Source organism: Podarcis tiliguerta (assembly GCF_965153285.1).
Source record: "Podarcis tiliguerta genome assembly, chromosome: 5".
Classification (NCBI taxonomy): Eukaryota; Metazoa; Chordata; class Lepidosauria; order Squamata; family Lacertidae; genus Podarcis; species Podarcis tiliguerta.
This window is the reverse complement of record NC_139538.1, coordinates 6,478,677-6,499,259: the sequence shown is the minus strand read 5'-3', so window position 1 is coordinate 6,499,259 and position 20,583 is coordinate 6,478,677. Positions and strand designations below refer to the sequence as shown.

General features: G+C 41.2%; 1 protein-coding gene and 1 long non-coding RNA gene across 11 annotated transcripts in view; one reads left to right on the top strand and one right to left on the bottom strand.

Annotated features, from left to right (window-relative positions):
• The window catches only part of LOC310678493, a 157,294-nt gene that overhangs the window by 28,768 nt on the left and 107,943 nt on the right, over positions 1–20,583 (bottom strand). The gene's annotated exons all lie outside the window — the stretch shown is intronic.
• LOC310678313 (cytochrome P450 2J2-like) overlaps positions 1–20,583 on the top strand; it is a 159,981-nt gene that overhangs the window by 96,265 nt on the left and 43,133 nt on the right. For 3 of the 10 annotated variants that reach the window (XM_083442129.1, XM_083442125.1, XM_083442128.1), the window contains exons 8-11: positions 15,222–15,382; positions 16,388–16,564; positions 19,068–19,209; positions 20,257–20,444. The exons of 4 other annotated variants lie outside the window; for them this stretch is intronic. In XM_083442129.1, coding sequence (XP_083298255.1) covers positions 15,222–15,382; positions 16,388–16,564; positions 19,068–19,209; positions 20,257–20,444 — 668 coding nt within the window. Of the gene's footprint in view, positions 1–1,681; positions 1,859–15,221; positions 15,383–16,387; positions 16,565–19,067; positions 19,210–20,256; positions 20,445–20,583 lie in introns of all 10 variants that reach the window. 3 more of the 10 variants (XM_083442126.1, XM_083442130.1, XM_083442123.1) reach the window with 3 other exon arrangements.

Genomic DNA, 20,583 nt, shown 5'->3' with positions numbered 1-20,583 from the left:
CTGTCCCTACTGCTAAGGAAAGCAGCTCCCTCCTATATGACCCAACTAAACTCTTTTTCCAAACTTAAGTTCAGTTCTCCACATTTCTACATCCCTTCCGGATCTTTTTAAAAAAAGTACTCTTGAAACTTCATCAGCATTTTAGTGCTAATTTCTCCTAATGCACACACATGTGTGCAATTTTGCCCGAAGCAAGGCCTGTGTGCTATTTTCCCTATTGTATGCATTTTAAGCCACACATGACCATATCACTTGACTGGGAAACTACAGACAACTTTATACAGTGGTACCCCGCAAGACGAATGCCTCGCAAGACGGAAAACCCGCTAGACGAAAGGGTTTTCTGTTTTTCGATGCGCTTCGCAGGACGAATTTCCCTATGGGCTTGCTTCGCAAGACGAAAATGTCTTGCGAGTCTTGAGAATTTTTTTCGCTCCCCACCCCCTTTTTCTAAGCCGCTAAACCGCTAATAGCCTTTTAGCAGCTAATCCGCTAATCCCCTAAGCCTTTAATAGCCAATAATAGCCGCTAATAGCCGCTAAACGGCCAATAGCGCTAATCGGCTAAGCCGCTAATAGGGTTGCTTCGCAAGACGAAAAAACCACTAGACGTAGAGACTCGCAGAACGAATTAATTTCGTCTTGCGAGGCACCACTGTATCAGTGTTCTAGGCACATTTGAAACAAGGAATTTCATTAGTGTGAGCAGTTTCTGACTTCTGGGCACAGTTCTAAGCCTAAAATTTCGAATTAAAACTGCAGAGTGGAAGGAAAGGAAGACCTTTTTCTGCCTCCTCACTTCCAGCCACTCTTTGAAGACTGGAGAAGAGACTGTCTTAAGAATATTAGGGGGTCAGGTAGGGCAAACATGGCTTTGTTTTTTACAGTATTCAGATGAGGACTAGGCCATGTGAAAAATGAATATAAGATTTAGCTGCAGTTCATTCATTTTCAGCTTTGTATTCTTGTTAATAAAAAGGCACACCTAAACATTCCGTTGCTCCACCCATAATCTAGGTTTAAGGTGCCATTTAGCTCAGAGCTTTCATATCTCAGTTTCTAACACTGCTTTATATCAGTCCAGCTTTAATTTTCTAGCTCCTTATGTATTCAGAAAATGTAAGTAATTGATCTTTAATGAGAAAACAATGAAGGAGAAAAAGCATCCTTCTTCAAGGTTTAGTTTTTTGCGATGAAAGATCAGAATTACTTGACTGGCAAACTGGAAGAGTTAAAAAATACAATTAAATTTTTTTTTTAAATGAAGAAGTGTACATTTTGAACGATGGCTGTCTTTCAATTTGTGTATGAGGCAAATTTGCTTTTAAATGTGAACTTACTTGAATTCCCCCCACCCCCACCTACCATAAAAGGCCACTAACGTGTTCCAGGAGGGGTCCTGTGATTGTGCCCAGTTTTGGAATGATGCCTGGGAGCTGGAAAAATATTTTGAGCGATAGTTTTCTTTCACATTTTCAGCTAGGGATAATTCATAAAACCCAATCATTGTGAGATTCCAGAAAAGCGATAGACACCTTCCTTCTTCTTAGTGAGACTCAAATTAATATGCTAGCCCTGAAGAATAATGCAGATCATGTTTTTTAAAGTGCTAATCCAAAGCACAAACGGTGTGACCAAGCTTCCTCATGGTAATGGCAGCATTTCTGCTATCTTTCCTTTAGCTTTGTGAAATTCTCCCATGGCTCATGAAACATCTCCCAGGGCCCCACAAGAAGGCCTTGTCCTGCATGGAGATGGTGCTTTCATTTGCAAAGGAGGAGATAGAGAAGCATGAGGAGAATCAGTCTCTGCATGATCCACAGGATCTCATTGATTTCTATCTGCTTCAGATGGAGAAGGTAAGTATCAGCTTTGAAGCTGAATACTGCTCATCCAAGGAATCATTACATTCCCTGTTATAAGTGAATACTAATCTCTTGCCTGGAAACCAGCATCTTTTTTCCTGAATCTCAGTTGAAAATGGCATTGAGTTCCCCCCAAATATTTCTCATAGTCAATTTAGTTGCTAAAGTGGGTTGACCTCCATCCATTAGCATCTATAGAAATGGCTAGGAAATGTGAGCTTAAAGGATTGGAAACTTAAGTGTGTTAAGGGGTCTTGCTCTGGAGCATTCCTTCTGTACATAAATTATTTTGGATTGATGTTCATCTGACATTCAAATGTGGACTGAGAAAACAGAAAATCCTAAACAAAATGCTCTTAAACTAGAGTATGACTTCAAATCCCCAAATCATCCATCTTCACATACTAGAAAGGCCAAAATATATTTTCATCCTTCCCTCTTTGAACAATGCTTATCATGATGACAAATGAATGGTTAAATATATTTAGTGTTAAGTACCATATTTCACCATAATTGTCACATTTTTATGATAATTATTCTTTTCAAAAAAAAGGGGGGTGCGACGATTATTGGTGAAAAACCAAAGCATGACCCTTAATCGAGGAAACAGTGTTTATGAAGAAACATAATTATGTTTATACAGTTTTTGGTGTGATTAGGATGCACAGAATATGTGTGAACAGGTACAGTAAGGATAATAGGTAGTCTGAATTGGGGCAAGGCATTCTCATGCACACTTACAATGCCCTGTGACCATTATGTGGTGAATGCTTTGGGAATGATTTGAAAAAAGGAGCTCGTCTATTATATGGTGGTGACCATTAGGCAGTGAAATATGTAGCACACATTTTGAATATCTGCTGCCAGAGTTTCCATTGGATCCCTCTCTTCATGCCACTATTGGGTTATTATGCCAACCCACAGATCCTGAAATCTAGCACCAGCAGCTACCCTTGTAAATACAGAAAGTGTTTGTGAGTTTCTTATCATAACCAGCTATGAAGCAGAGGGCCGGTCCACCCACAAGGCAGGCTGTGACAGTTGCCTTTTACAGCAGAATGCCAACAGGAGGCATCTCTGGGGGTGTGTTGCCTAGCCATCTGAAGAATTAGACGAGCAACCACAGACTTCTTTCCTCATGACTATGAGAAAACATTTAAAGGGCTGTCCAGAACAAAGGTTCTCTATTATTGTTGCACTCAACAGGAAATGGGTTACCTAGGAGAGAAGAACTAGGAGCTGAGGCCCCTCCAGTGCCCCTCTAAAATATGTGAAGGGGCCTGGCTCCGCCAAAGTTCATGGCAATTGCCATTCTAATGGTGGACGTGAGCCACATTATGTGATTGATTATGCGAGGTGGGGCTCACTTGCCCCCTTCCTCATATTTTATTCAAGTTGGCACCTCTGATGGATTGCAACTAGCAAGTGCTCTGTGGAAGTAGCAATTGTACTGCACTGTGGTTCGATTCAACTGCAGGTAGAAGTTTGTTGGCTTTTGCAATTGTAATGCATTTACTATCCTGGCCCTCATTGCTGGATTAATAAGAGCTTGAACTCAGAGTTCTTTCTGAAGGCTTTGACACCTACATCAGATTGGTACCTTCCCAAGGCACAGATTATAAGGAGTAGCAATTCCATAAGAGGGAAAGATATCCATATTAAATACCAGATGACTCTCGAGGTACTGGAAGTAGATCACAGTCTCTTGGGAGTTCAATGTGCCTGATATAAAGCACACTTCGTCACATCTGTGTGACACATATTAAAATGATTATAGCATTTGATAGTACTAGTGTCTGATTGTATCACATTCCAAGGCTACTTACAGATGGTGTTGCACCCATTGTTGCTTATTTGTTTTTAATAACTGAGCATATAAAAACAGACAATACTGCTGATGTCTTTGATGAAAGCAAAAGCTCCTTAGAGAAAGAGAGTTGAACCTGACCAGGCAACCTAAAAAGAATTAAGGAGAAAGAGACAGCAAGCGAAGGATGGAGATATGGGCACTTTTGATTGCTCTGCTGGTGGCTCTTCTGATTCTGCATTACCTGAAACAGCTCTGGTCATGCAGGCATTATCCTCCAGGACTTCTCCAGCTTCCTCTCATTGGAGCCATATGGAGGTTTGGATTCAAGATTGATGAAAATACTCTCATTCAGGTACTTAGTGCTTAGTAATAACTCAGTCTGATGCCAGCAATTGTTTTATCTATTTCCCCCAACAATTGTGATATTTCAGCTTCAACGATGGCATGGGTTAAAATGGTAAATGCCATAAGCCTCCGTTGTCAGAAATTGTAAGCAATACAAATAATAGTAATAATGTAAATAGTATTATTATTAATATTGCAAAGCACAAAACCATATAAAAGTTGAAAACACGCATTAAAAACTACAGATCAAAAATATTTATTGTATACTGTTAAACTGAGGAAGGAGGAGAGAACACCCTCAAAGGAAGAATGCTTTACGAAAATCTTGGAATATGCAGAGATGGCAGAAAATTGATAAAAGATACAAATTTAGAATCTTTTAAAGAAGATTAGAAAACCTTTCCGGTTTATATAAAAAGTTATTTCCCATATGCAAAGACCACAGCGGGGTTTAAACTGTAAGAAAACAGCAGAATATGTTAAGAAACATGTTAGAAAGGATCAAATTAGATAAGATGGAATTTTAAAATGCAATAGTATGTAATTCGAGTTATAAACATTGATATTGGGTGAGTGGGAAATCACTTGTTTTGTTGAATTGGAATATAGTGGTACCTCGGGTTAAGTACTTAATTTCTTCCGGAGGTCCGTTCTTTCTTTTTTTAAAAAATAATTTTTATTAAATTTCCAGTTAACAAACCAATCATATTATATTAATTCCAAATTATACCAATACATAATAAACTCCAAATATTTAGCCGAATTTTAATTTGGGGGGGGGTACCCATGCTTCGAGTTCAGAAAGGGTCCAATCATCTCATATTTCTGCTGCTTTGATGTTCACAAGTCCCATCTTTCCATCTCTTTGTTGTTATCCTTTACAAATCCCGTCTTCCAATCTTCTTGCTGTTATCATTTTTCTTCTTAATAACCTCTGAGTTATCTCCACAAGCGAGTTGAAGCAAACATTATTATAGTCCTGTGTGGATTTTCACGCTGATCCAAAAGTCCTATTCAAACGGCAGGCACCATTTCAGCAGTTCCCATAAAATACAGTTTAAGCGTCTGCTCATTAACTTTCCCAGACCAGTTGCTCCATAAATCAGCCTTTCCAGGGGAGTTCTTGCCAAATCAAACGTAGAATTCAGATATGATAACAGAACATTGGCTCCCTCCCCCTTTGACTGTAAATCTTGCAACAAAGTCAGTCTCATAATGGCGGTTCCCAATTAGAACTGCGTCATCCAAAAGCCTTTTGTTACCTTTCTAGATCTTCCGCAAAACAGAGCCTTTAGTTGATAATTTTATTTCCACACAGTTTATTTTCCCATTTCACTTGCTATCAGTCATGTGGCGGTTCTTCTTGGGGAGGGGTTGTTAGGTAAATCATATTGAAAAAGTGAAAAGTTTTCCCCCCGTTTCCGATCCGTTTCAACATACCGACATAGTTGTGATTCTTTGATGTAGTCTTCTGTTCAGTCCAACCCGTCACTCAGCTTCTTAGTGGTCGATTTAATTAGCAATCAGTACACCCTTTCCTTCGCTCGAAACATGTGCATTTACTCTTCTCCAATTATTTATCTTGAGCAATGCAACTAGGATCACAATCAGAAGTAGCATCCAGGAGATCCAAAAACTCACTCAAGGGCTTTCCGTCCAGTGCCCCCACCCCCTCCTTCTTTCGAACTCGGGGGTGATTTATTGGCAACTGCGGACGAGGCAGCATTTTCCCATCCCCTGGGAAAACTCGGGAGGCTAATTTACTCACATCATTAGCCTCTTAACCTGTCCATTCTTACCCTGAAACTGTTCTTAACCTGAAGTACCACTTTAGCTAATGGGGCCTACTGCTGCTGCCACGCCGCCACAGCACGATTTCTGTTCTCATCCTGAAGCAAAGTTCTTAACCCGAGGTACTATTTCTAGGTTAGCAGAGTCTGTAACCTGAAGCGTATGTAACCTGAAGTGTGTGTAACCCGAGATACCACTGTATAACTGTTGAGTAACAAATGTAACTTTCTATATGGAAAATTTCTATATTCCAATTGTTTTGTTAATTGGAACATTATTATTATTATTATTATTATTATTATTATTATTATTAACCACCCAATAATACGCCCCCACAGAAAAAAATCAGATTTTAAAAGGGCATAGGATGTCAATGAAATCAACGAAAGGCCTAGATAAAAAGGAAGGTTTTGCCAGGTGAACTTCCCTGGTGAGAGAATTCCACAGATGGGGAGTCACTGCAGAGCAGGCCCATTCTTGTGTTGCCACCCTCTGGACCTCTTATGGAGGAGGAACACAAGGAAGGGCCTCAGAAGATGATTCCAGGGTCTGGGTAAGATCATATCGAAAGAGGCGGTCCTTGAGGTATTGTGGTTCTGAGCCATTTAAGGCTTTCTAGGTCAAAACCAGCACTTTGAATTGGGTCCAGAAACTAATTGGTAGCTGGTGCAGCCGGACCAGGAGCGATGTAATCTGCTCTTGTTCCGGTGAGCAACCTGGCCGCTGAATTCTGCACTAGCTGAAGTTTCCGAACTGTCTTCAGAGGCAGCCCTATGTATATCACATTGCAGTAATCTTACCTTGAGATTACCAAGGTTAAGAAATGTAACTTTCTATATGAAAAAGAATAAAATATTATTACAGAAAAAAGACAGACCACAGCATTCATTCACAGCAGCCTCTCAACAGGTCCTAACCTCCATGCCCTATTCAATCTTCAAACCAAAATCTTCTTAAAGGATCTCTATGGTAAACTAGGGTTGCCATTTTTTAGGAAATTGTTGAGCTTTCTTCATTGGGTTGCCATACATCTGGGTGTTCCCTGACATTTTGCCGATTCCTGTCAGGACATCTCAGGAATTTTCCTGATGTATGGCAAGCCTAGAGTAAGTGCTAATCTCCAGTTAATACTCCCACCAATAATACAAGGCCAGGGCGGTGAAATCAGCTTCAGAGAGTCATTTAGAAAGCTGTGAAACTGATGGCACTGGGAAAGGAAGTCTTGCTACCACTTACAAATTGAAAATACAACAACATTTTATGTTGCCTTGTGTTTCCACCTGATTTCACATAGCTACCCATGCTGCCATTATCCTACTTTGTATGGTTTTGTGCTTTTCAGTATTAATTGGAATCTTGCCCCTTTATATTAGTTTTAATGTGTGTCGTTCATAGCTGCTGGTTGAAGGGCACTTATCTCCAAAACACATTGTGTAACACAAGAAGCTGAATTAATAAAACAGCTTATTACAGTATGTTCTTGATCTTGTCTTCGTTTCGTTCTATTGCATTTTGCGACATGGCCTAGAACAGGTATGTCCAACCTTCAAGAGATCTTGTTGTTGTTGTTTAGTCGTTCAGTCGTGTCCGACTCTTCGTGACCCCATGGACCAGAGCACGCCAGGCACTCCTGTCTTCCACTGCCACCCGCAGTTTGGTCAGGTTCATGTTTGTAGCTTCGAGAACACTGTCTAACCATCTCATCCTCTGTCGTCCCCTTCTCCTTGTGCCCTCCATCTTTCCCAACATCAGGGTCTTTTCCAGTGAGTCTTCTCTTCTCATGAGATGGCCAAAGTATTGGAGCCTCAGCTTCACGATCTGTCCTTCCAGTGAGCACTCAGGGCTGATTTCCTTAAGAATGGATGCATTTGATCTTCTTGCAGTCCATGGGACTCTCAAGAGTCTTCTCCAGCACCATAATTCAAAAGCGTCAATTCTTCGGCGATCAGCCTTCTTGATGGTCCAGCTCTCACTTCCATACATCACTACTGGGAAAACCATAGCTTTTACTATACGGACCTTTGTTGGCAAGGTGATGTCTCTACTTTTTAAAATGCTGTCTAGGTTTGTCATTGCTTTCCTCCCAAGAAGCAGGCGTCTCTTAATTTCGTGGCTGCTGTCACCATCTGCAGTGATCATGGAGCCCAAGAAAGTAAAATCTCTCACTGCCTCCATTTCCTCCCCTTCTATTTGCCAGGAGGTGATGGGACCAGTGGCCATGATCTTCGTTTTTTTGATGTTGAGCTTCAGACCATATTTTGCGCTCTCCTCTTTCACCCTCAATAGAAGGTTTTTTAATTCCTCCTCACTTTCTGCCATCAAGGTTGTGTCATCTGCATATCTGAGGTTGTTGATATTTCTTCCAGCAATCTTAATTCCGGCTAGGGATTCATCCAGCCCAGCCTTTCGCATGATGAATTCTGCATATAAGTTAAATATGCAGGGAGACAGAATACAGCCTTGTCGTACTCCTTTCCCAATTTTGAACCAATCAGTTGTTCCATATCCAGTTCTAACTGTAGCTTCTTGTCCCACATAGAGATTTCTCAGGAGACAGATGAGGTGATCAGGCACTCCCATTTCTTTAAGAACTTGCCATAGTTTGCTGTGGTCGACACAGTCAAAGGCTTTTGCATAGTCAATGAAGCAGAAGTAGATGTCTTTCTGGAACTCTCTAGCTTTCTCCATAATCCAGCGCATGTTTGCAATTTGGTCTCTGGTTCCTCTGCCTCTTCTAAATCCAGCTTGCACTTCTGGGAGTTCTCGGTCCACATACTGCTTGAGCCTTCCTTGTAGAATTTTAAGCATAACCTTGCTAGCGTGTGAAATGAGTGCAATTGTGCGGTAGTTGGAGCATTCTTTAGCACTGCCCTTCTTTGGGATTGGGATGTAGACTGACCTTCTCCAATCCTCTGGCCACTGCTGAGTTTTCCAAACTTGCTGGCATATTGAGTGTAGCACCTTAACAGCATCATCTTTTAAAATTTTAAATAGTTCAGCTGGAATACCATCACTTCCACTGGCCTTGTTATTTGCAATGCTTTCTAAGGCCCATTTGACTTCACTCTCCAGGATGTCTGGCTCAAGGTCAGCAACCACACTACCTGGGGTGTACGAGACATCCATATCTTTCTGGTATAATTCCTCTGTGTATTCTTGCCACCTCTTCTTGATGTCTTCTGCTTCTGTTAGGTCCTTACCACTTTTGTCCTTTATTATGGTAATCTTTGAACGAAATGTTCCTTTCATATCTCCAATTTTCTTGAACAGATCTCTGGTTCTTCCCATTCTGTTGTTTTCCTCTATTTCTTTGCATTGCTCATTTAGGAAAGCCTTCTTGTCTCTCCTTGCTATTTTTTGGAATTCTGCATTCAATTTCCTGTATCTTTCACTATCTCCCTCGCATTTTGCTTGCCTTCTCTCCCCCGCTATTGGTAAGGCCTCATTGGACAGCCACTTTGCTTTCTTGCATTTCCTTTTCATTGGGATGGTTTTCGTTGCTGCCTCCTGTATAATGTTTCGAGCCTCCATCCATAGTTCTTCAGGTACTCTGTCCAGCAAATCTAAATCCTTAAACCTGTTCCTCACTTCCACTGTGTATTCATAAGGGATTTGGTTTAGATTGTATCTTACCGGCCCAGTGGTTTTTCCTACTTTCTTCAGTTTAAGCTTGAATTTTGCTATAAGAAGCTGATGATCTGAGCCACAGTCAGCTCCAGGTCTTGTTTTTGCTGACTGTATAGAGCTTCTCCATCTTTGGCTGCAGAGAATATAATCAATCTGATTTCGATGCTGCCCATCTGGTGATGTCCATGTATAGAGTCGTCTCTTGTGTTGTTGGAAAAGAGTGTTTGTGATGACCAGCTTGTTCTCTTGACAGAACTCTATTAGCCTTTGCCCTGCTTCGTTTTGAATTCCAAGACCAAATTTGCCAGTTGTTCCTTTTATCTCTTGATTCCCTACTTTAGCATTCCAATCCCCTATAATGAAAAGAACATCCTTCTTTGGTGTCACTTCTATAAGGTCTTGTAAGTCTTCATAGAATTGGTCAATTTCAGTTTCTTCAGCACCAGTAGTTGGTGCATAAACTTGGATTATTGTTATGTTAAAAGGTCTGCCTTGGATTCGTATCGAGATCATTCTATCATTTTTGAGATTGCATCCCAGTACAGCTTTCGCCACTCTTTTGTTGACTATGAGGGCCACTCCATTTCTTTTGCGGGTTTCTTGCCCACAGTAGTAGATATGATGGTCATCCGAACTGAATTCGCCCATTCCCGTCCATTTTAGTTCACTGATGCCCAGGATGTCAATATTTATTCTTGCCATCTCATTTTTGACCACATCCAACTTACCAAGGTTCATGGTTCTTACATTCCAGGTTCCTATGCAATATTTTTCTTTACAGCATTGGACTTTCCTTTCGCTTCCATGCATATCCGCAACTGAGCGTCCTTTCGGCTTTGGCCCAGCCGCTTCATCAGCTCTGGATCTACTTGTACTTGTCCTCCGCTCTTCCCCAGTAGCATGTTGGACACCTTCCGACCTGAGGGGCTCATCTTCCAGCGTCATATCTTTTATATGCCTGTTGTCTTTGTCCATGGAGTTTTCTTGGCAAGGATACTGGAGTGGCTTGCCGGTTCCTGCTCCAGGTGGATCACGTTTGGTCAAAACTCTCCACTATGACCTGTTCATCTTGGGTGCCCTGCTCGGCATAGTTCATAGCTTCTTTGAGTTCTTCAAGCCCCTTCGCCACGGCAAGGCAGTGATCCATGAAGGGGTCAAGAGATCTACTCCCACTATAAAAAAAATGGCAGTGATCTAACAAATTTGTTGAGCTTTTTTAGGGAGCCAAAGTTCTTGAGCTTTCAGGAGTGTTCGGGGGGTCCCAAGATCTACCACAGACACACTGCGATCTTCTAGTAGATCACGATCTACCTGTTGGACATCCCTGGCCTAGAATGCTGTGTACTTCTCCCCTTCCAACAGACGGAAGGGCAACTAGTTCAATTGGCAATGAAGCAGGAGCACATCAGCCTTTCTCAGCAGCAGCTCACGTCTAACCAGAGAAGACAAGAGACAAACAGAACAGGCACCTTTCCATTGCCTCCTCCGCAAGCATTAACTCTTTGTCAGACCATAATTTATTTTGTTTGTTTGTTTGTTTCTAAAATACAATTATGAGCTCTAAAAATACAAAATTACTCAACCATCGGATATGAACATATTAAGTTTTAAAACATTGGAATTGGTAATATTCTTTAGTCCAGAGATGTATCATCTAAATTCCTTGCCATATATTTGCATGGTGGTGATGCTCCTGCTGTAACCCACTGTGCATCTGAAACCTGACCCAGGACTCTAGCCCAGCCTATGCCAACCTGGTACCCTCCAGATGTTTTGGACTACAAAGCCCATCTGCCCCAACCACCATGGCCAATAGTCAGGGATGGTGGGAGTGCTAGTTCAAAAGCATCTGGTGGGCTACAGGTTCCACATCCCTGCACACACAAAGATTGTGGGAAGATCATTTTCTGGCAATGATTTGTGCATCTTCTTTTCTGTCGCAGGAGGGCTGGTTACTATGAAGTGTCTCTGCTGCTCTGATCCTAGGCAGAGGCAACATGGGTAGGAGGGAGTAAAACAAATGGGTTGGAATTATGGGAGGGAGGCAGAAAGGAAGGGAAGGAGGAGGAGGAGGAAGGGAAAGGATGATAGCAAGAGAACTGCACATAGTGAGAAACTGCAGAGGTGAGGGAAGATGACTTTCTCGTATTAAGTTGAAATATCCAACTGCATTTTTTGAACACATCATTCCTCTCCTCTCTTTTGACCCAAATGGTAGCTGGGAAAGCAACATGGAAATATTTACACCATGTGGTCAGGACATCTACCCGTTGTAGTACTGTCTGGATTCCAAGCAGTGAAAGAAGCGCTCATTGACCACTCTGAAGAATTAGACGAGCGACCAGAGACTCCTTTCCTTAGGACTCTGGTAAAAGGAAAGGGTAAGTAGTGAAGAATAAGAATTTCTACTGGTATTTTCCCAAGATGAAACTTTTAAAGGGCTGTCCAGAAAAACAGAACAAAGGTTATCTATTACTGCTGCACACAAGGGGAAATGCCTTACCTAGGAGCCAACACCTAGGGGCTGAGGTCATTCAGAGTGGCTAGTTCTCATGCTATCAAATGACACATTCGTTTGGGTCCATGAAAACCTGGCTTTAGCACATGTGAAGATTTGATTGATTATGACATCTCTAAGAAACAGGGTCTTTCACCAGCCGGCTATCACCTTCAAGCGTGTACCCAATAGTCCTCCTCCATTCCAGTATGGTGACTTTATTTCCCCAAAAATTCCAACCATTCCTCCATGTTTTTTTTAAATAAAAAACAAATTCTTCATCTCTATTTAAACAGGAATCTCTGCACTGTAGTCATATACAGTGGTACCTCAGGTTAAGTATTTAATTCGTTCCGGAGGTCCGTACTTAACCTGAAACTGTTCTTAACCTGAAGCACCACTTTAGCTAATGGGGCCTCCTGCTGCTGCCGCGCCGCCAGAGCCCGATTTCTGTTCTCATCCTGAAGCAAAGTTCTTTTTTTTAATATATATATAATATTTTATTAAGAGTTTCACATAGAAAAAGAAAAAGAAAAATACAAAAAATACAAAAAGAAAAAGTAAAACAAGTAAAAACAGTTCCATTTTCATAATATTTCTTACATTTGCTTGTTTCCCAGACTTAGAATCATAGAATCATAGAATCATAGAGTTGGAAGAGACCACAAGGGCCATCGAGTCCAACCCCCTGCCTGCCCTCCCCTCTCTGTATTCCAAATCAAATATTTATTCAGCAATTCCCTTCCCTCTGTCTTATCTTTATCTTTATCTTTATCTTTATCTTTATCTTTATCTTTATCTTCATCTTTATCTTTATCGTTATCTTAATATATTATATTTTTAATTCTTCATTTTTAACCTTTAAATTTTCCGTACTCCTTCACCACATTATTGCTAATAACCATTTAACCTACATCCTACGTCATTCTAACATTCATTAATTTTATAACATTTCTGTAAATAGTCTAAATTTCTTCCAATCTTCCTCCACTGTCTCTTCTCCCTGGTCTCTGATTCTGCCAGTCATTTTTGCCAGTTCCATATAGTCCATCACCTTCATCTGCCATTCTTCCAGAGTGGGTAGTTCTTGTGTCTTCCAATACTTTGCGATGAGTATCCTTGCTGCTGTTGTGGCATACATAAAGAAAGTCCTATCCTTCTTTAACACCAATTGGCTGACCATGCCCAGGAGAAAGGCCTGTGGTTTCTTCGGGAAGGTATATTTAAACACCTTTTTCATTTCATTATAGATCATTTCCCAGAAGGTCTTAATCCTTGGGCACGTCCACCAAAGGTGAAAGAATGTGCCTTCCGTTTCTTTACATTTCCAACATTTATTATCGGGCAAATGATAGATTTTGCTAGCTTGACTGGTGTCATGTACCACCTGTATATCATTTTCATGATATTCTCTCTTAAGGCATTACATGCCGTGAATTTCATACCTGTGGTCCATAATTGTTCCCAGTCAGCCATCATTATGTTATGTCCTACATCTTGTGCCCATTTAATCATAGCAGATTTTACTGTTTCATCCTGAGTATTCCATTTCAACAGCAAGTTATACATTTTTGACAAAATCTTAGTTTTGGGTTCTAACAATTCTGTTTCCAATTTTGATTTTTCCACCTGGAAGCCAATTTTTCTATCCAATTTATATGCCTCCATTATCTGATAATAATGAAGCCAGTCTCGCACTTTATTTTTTAGTTTTTCAAAACTCTGCAATTTCAATTTGTCTCCCTCTTGTTCCAGGATTTCCCAATATTTCGGCCATTTGGCCTCCATATTAAGCTTTTTCAGAGCTTTCGCTTCCATTGGTGACAACCACCTTGGGGTTTTGTTTTCAAGTAGGTCTTTAAACCTTGTCCAGACATTAAACAGTGCTTTCCTGACAATATGGTTTTTAAACATTCTGTGCACTTTAACCTTTTCATACCATAGATATGCATGCCAACCAAAGACGTTACTGAATCCTTCTAAATCCAAAATGTCTGTATTTTCAAGGAGCAGCCATTCTTTCAACCAGCAAAAAGCTGCTGATTCATAGTAAAGTTTTAAGTCTGGCAGGGCAAAGCCTCCTCTTTCCTTTGCATCAGTTAATATTTTAAATTTTATTCTTGGCTTTTTGCCCTGCCAGACAAATCTGGAGATATCTTTCTGCCACTTCTTGAAACAGTCCATTTTGTCAATAATTTGCAATGTCTGAAACAAAAACAGCATTCTAGGCAATACATTCATTTTTATCACAGCAATACGGCCTAGCAGTGAAAGCTTCAAATTAGACCAAATTTCTAAATCTTTCTTCACCTCCGCTGAAGCAAAGTTCTTAACCTGAAGCACTATTTTTGGGTTAGCGGAGTCTGTAACCTGAAGCGTATGTAATCTGAAGTGTATGTAACCTGAGGTACCACTGTACAATATTAAAAAATAACCCATAGTTATTTACTTGTTGCATATTCATTATTTTACACCCAGTTTTATATCTTGTGATCCCATTTCCTGTAGGGAGTGATTTTCCATCCTAATTTAGCAAGAGAGAAAGAAAAAAGCTCCTTCCATTTCCACCACTTCCATTCTTTTCCCAATAGCATCACCAGAAGCTTGATAGATAGAAGTGAAATTTGATCATGATGGCCTTCCATGGAAAGATCTAAACTTGTCGACATCACACTGTATCAGATACCAGTTTTCTCTTCAAAAATCAAAACGGTAGAGCTGTCGAGAAATCTCACTTTTTGCTGATACTGTAAAGTGAGCATGACTGTGACGTCATTCTGAGCATCTGCGCATGTGCGAGCAGCAAAACCCTGAAGTAACCTGTTCCATTACTTCCGGGTCGCCGTGGGAGGCAACCTGAAAAGATTTAAGATTTAACCCAAAGCGACTTTAACCCGAGGTATGATTGTTGTTATTTTTCACTAATTTTCCATAGGTATTGCATTATCAAATGGTCACACCTGGAGGCAACAGAGACGCTTTGTTGTAGTCACTCTGCAGAAGCTGTGGCGGGAAAAGAAAGGCATGGAGCACCAAGTAGCAGAGGAGGCCCATCAGCTCGTGGAGGCTTTTGCACGTTCAAAGGGTATGTGAAGCTAAGTGATGGTGCTGAGCTGGCATATGGAGATATATTTGTGTCCTACCTCTGTCCATTTTAGAAAGGAACGTGATATGTTTTTCTTGGTTCCTAATGGAGATTCCAGCAGTTTCTCTTGGCCACCATGAAACCCCACTCTCAGTATGAACAGGAGCAGCTGAGGTAACATTAGTATAACTTTATTTTTCAGGACAGCCACTTGACCCCTCCATGCCCATCGCTACTTCAGTCTCCAACGTGATATGTGCTGTGGCTTTTGGGCACCGGTTTGCTCTTGAAGATGAACCATTCCAGAAGCTGATAGAAGCCATAGAATTTATCCTACAATTTGTATGTAGCTTTGGTTATGCTGTGAGTAGTCATTTTCATTCCTGCCAAAGGGCTTTAATACCTCCCAAGGGCTTTAATACCACAAATCAATATTCTGATAGAGGGTTGGGGAAGTGAGATCAGGTTTAAATTGATCTGAGATAAGGGCCACTTACTATCTCACAGCCTGATCCATTGCTCATGATTATCATTGAGATAAAAACACACACCAAAAACCCCCATAAAAAAACAACAAAAGAAGACTTTGTCCACCACAGGAGACTCTTTAGAGGGAAGATGGGACAAAAATGGAAAAATGACCTTGAGAACAGGTCATCTAGAGCCCACCAAAGGGAGGAGAGGTGAACAAAATAATCTTCTCAAATAGGGAATTACATAGTTTTGTTGCCATCATAGAAAACTAAATGTGTCTACTCTATACCCACCTAGCAGTGGCAATCATGATGGCATCCATGGTGAGGCCACTGCAGCCACCACTTGGCTGGAATTTTTTTTTAATGAAAGAGAGACCAGCAACTCAAGCACTATCGCTATTGCTGAGGAAAGCAGCCCCCTTCTGTATGATCAACTAAACCCTCTCCTCAAATTTAAGTTCAGTTCTCCACATTTCTACATCCATTCCTAATCTGTAAAAAAAAAAAAAAATTACTCATGAAACTTACTGTACTTGAATTTTCCCCCATCCCTATTCTCCACCCACCTCAACTACCACAAAAGGGCACTAACTTGTTCCAGGAGGGGTCCTGTGATTCTGCCCAGTTTTGGAATGATGCCTGGGAGCTGGAAAAATATTTTGAGCCATACTTTTCTTTCACATTTTCAGCTAGGGGTAATTCACAGAATCCAATCATTGTGGGATTCCAGAGAATCTATAGACACCTTCCTTCTTCTTAGTGAGACTCAAACTAATATGCTAGCCCTGAAGAATAATGCAGATCATGTTTTTAAAAGTGCCAATCCAAAGCACAAACAGTGTGACCAAGCTTCCTCATGGTAATGGCAGCATTTCTGCTATCTTTCCTTTAGCTTTGTGAAATTTTCCCATGGCTCATGAAACATCTCCCAGGGCCTCACAAGAAGGCCTTGTCCTGCGTGGAGATGGTGCGTTCATTTGCAAAGGAGGAGATAGAGAAGCATAAGGAGAATCAGTCTCTGTTTGAGCCACAGGATCTCATTGATTTCTATCTACTTCAGATGGAGAAAGTAAGTATCTGCTTGAAGCGGAATGCTGCTCATCCAAGGAATCATTATATTCCATGTTATGAGTGAACAGGGAGAGGAGCTGAGGGAAGTCTGGGGCGTGGGGGTGGGAGGGCTGGTTTTCTTTTCGGGGAGGGGAAAATAGGGGGGGGATGAGGATGATATGTTTTTGATTAATTGTTATGTTGAAATCTTTCATTATATATATATATATATATATATATATATATATATATATATATATGAATACTAATCTCTTGCCAGGACATCAATATCTCTCTCTGCCCCACCCCAATTCCCTCAGTCATTTTAATTGCTATAGTGAGTTGACATTCTTCCATAGGCATCTACTAAAATAGCTAGGAAAGGATAGATATTTTCATGTACAAATGTGAATGCAAATGAGTATCTGCTTCAAAACTGTAGGCAGCTCATTCAAGGAATCATTATATTCCCTGTTATATGTGAATACTAATCCCTTGTCTGGAAACCAGTACAGTGGTACCTTGGTTCTCAAACTTAATCCGTTCCAGAAGTCTGTTCCAAAATCAAAGTGTTCCAAAACTGAGGCATGCTTTCCCATTGAAAGTAATGGAAAACAAATCCATTCCAGACTTTTATAAACAACCCCTAAAACAGCAATTTAACGTGATTTTTTCTATCTAATGAGGCCATTGATCCATAAAATGAAAGCTGTAATCACTGTACTGTACTATAAAATAAATAAAACAGTAATGTGGAAGATAACAATTAAAATTAAAATTCTTTCTTACCTGCGCTGATGATAGTCATTGTTTGGATGGTGGGTTTTTATCCATTTCCGTAGTCACACAATCAATCAATCAATCAATCAATCATAAAATGAAGAATAAGCTACAGTCACAAAAATGAAAAAGCCACAGAAACAAAAATGCAAAAAATAGCAAAAACAAAAGCACCAAATATAAGCTCCAAATATCACCTCATGACACTTCAATCGGAAATGGAAGGCTTTGATTACAATGGGGGGGGGGGGACAAATTAGCAGCGCAACAGTGAAAATGGAAGCTCAGGAGCACATTCAGCTTCTGAAGCAAAGTTCGTAAACTGAAACATTGACTTCCAGGTTTGCAGCATTCAAGTTCCAAGTTGTTCGGGAACTAAGCTGTTCAAAAACCGAGGTACCAGTGTATCTATTTTTCTGAATCTCAGTTGAAAATCGCATTGAGTTCCCTCCAAATATTTCTCATAGTCAATTTAGTTGCTCAAGTGGGTTGACATCCATCCATAAGCAAATATAGAAATGTCTAGGAAATGTGAGTGTAAAGGAGTGGAAACTTAAGTGTATTATGGGGTCTTCCTTTGGAGCATTTTTTGGATTGATGTTTATCTGACATTCAAATGTGGACTGAGAAAACAGAAAATCCAAAACAAAATATTCTTAAACTAAACTGAGGATGCCTCCATGAAGTTTTAAATTTATTTTCTGTCAAACGAGTGTGTTGGTAATAGTAGCCTGTTGGTTTTTGGTGAGTTTACCAGACGTCTGGTAGGGACTTCTGACAGGAGCTTTACAAGATTGTTTTTGATAGCGAAGCCTACCTCATATATTTGACATTCTTGTTCAGATAGACCTTTCCAGAAGAATGTGTAGCCTCCTTTTCCTTCCTTCAGTTGTCCCTTGCCTGCTCTTTGAGTCTCTTGAAGCACTGCAATATTGATGTTAAAACGTCACATCTCTCTTGCAATGATGGCAGTTCTGTGTTCAGGATGCTCATTATCTGTGTTATATCTGTCCATATATTCCATGTCCCAAAGTTCAATTGTCTTTTACCACCGTTGGGTGGTGACCCCACTGGGCGTGGTAATCCAGCCAGGGAAAAAGAGAGGCAGACTATGTTTAGGGCACCTTTTCTAGCCCCTCCCCCATTTTGTAGTGAGCAGAGTAGATCCTAAAAAGTCATGGATACAGCTGCCGAGCTGCTCAACTGCCTTGTTCCTTGAGTCAGAATGACTGAATCTGTATCCACCGCCCATGTGCTGTTTCATGACTAAAGGCTTCCAGATTTCACAATCCTGCCCCTGTTACCATATGCTGATCACCATGGAACTTTTGGTGTTTGGGTTTGGGATGGGTTTTTTGGAAGATGCCTGTACGTGAATTTGTTTTATGACTGTAGATCAGTGCACACTGACCAATGAACAGTCTTCACAGTAAGGCTCTGTTCTGATGGCATGAGTTGTCATGGCAACCGGTAAATTCTTATCTGCTGCAGCCTTCGAATGTGGAATGTGGAAGCCCACTCACCACGAAAAGGTGATGATCCAGCGAGTGAGGGCAGCAACAGTAAGGGGGTGGGGGTGGGAAGCCATTTCACCTTAGGCACTATAAGAGGACACCCCACCTCTCATGAAGCATGTGTGGACACCCTGGTATGGTAATAAGTGGGGGAAGGAAGATAAAGTGCTGAAGGATAGAAGGTAATGCATGTAAATGACATGTCACTTTCCCCATTTTCAACACCAGAGCAGGAATGACCCAGAGTCCACCTATGATGAAGAAAACTTGGCCCAGTGCATTTTTGACCTCTTTGTAGGAGGGTCGGACACATCTACGTGTTCTCTGAAATGGGCACTTCTCCTCCTGGCAAGTCATCCAGATATCCAAGGTGAGAGAGGAGAGCCAGGGCTTCTCTTGACCACTAGGGTGGAGTATAGTTCTTTAAAGGTTTCATAAGGAAGCCTACAATAGTAGGGTTGGAAGGGACCCCAGGGGTCTTCTAATACAACCCCCTGCAATGCAGGAATCAACACATTCCCCCCTCCAGTTTGATATCATACCACAACCTGTTTTCTTTTGCAAATCTGCTAGCAGTTTCTTTATGCAGCAAATGTACAAGAATGCCCCTGCTGTGAGATAAGTGATTGAGCTTCATTCCTGCCTCTCCGTGCTCCATTACATGAGGGATGTGGGTGGCACTGTGGTCTAAAGCACTGAGCCTCTAGGGATTGCTCATTAGAAGGTTGGCAGTTTGAATCCATAAGACAGATGAGCTCCTGTTGCTCTGTCCCAGCTTCTGCCAACGTAGCCGTTCGAAAGCATGCCAGTGTAAGTAAACAGGTAGTGCTGCGGTGGGAAGGTAATCAGCATTTCTGTGTGCTCTGGCACTCATCATGGTGTCCAGTTGTGCCAGAAGTGGTTTAGTCATGCTGGCCACATGACCCTGAATGCTGTCTGTGGATAAACGCCACCTCCCTAGGCCTGAAAGCGAGATGAGCGAAGCACCCCCATAGTCTCCTTTGATTGGACTTAACCATCCAGGGGTCCTTTACCTTTACCTTTATATGAGTGACGCTAGACAAAGATCAGGTGAGGAAATGAGTATTAGTGAAACTAAGTAGGAAATATTGAGGGCTGGGGGTGGATAATGAATATATGACAGCCTTTGATCCCAGCCCTTCAGCAAATCCAGCCAGCTCTGGTAACCAGAAACAACTGCGATGAGCTTCACTTTCTGCCTTTTCACACCTGGGATCTAGAGTGGGGAAGAACCATGTACACAGACAAGCTCTTTGGAGGACCAGGTGACCTAAAAATGCAAGAAACTGGGACTCTTTCACAGAGATTTATGGAATATGTTCAAGGGAATTAAATGTCCATCTGAAATAAAATGCAGTATTCACAATAAAACTTCTGATTCCATCATTCTCTTCAGATAAAATGCACAAGGAAATAGAAGATGTCATAGGTTCTGCTCACTCAATCTGCTATCAAGATGAGAAGAAACTGCCCTACACCAATGCTGTGATTCATGAAATACAGCGCTTTAAATACGTCGGGTTTTGGGGGTTCCCTAGGCAATGTACAAAGGATTTCAAGCTGCGTGGTTTTCTCATTCCCAAGGTATAACAGTGTGATATAGCTGCACTCCTGTAGCCCAAGAGCAAAGAGCAGCAGAAGGTTTCATATTGAGAGATGCAGCCAGCCATACAGGAACTTCCTGTCTAGTCAGAAATCTGAAGGGCAAGAGCAGGAGCTCCAT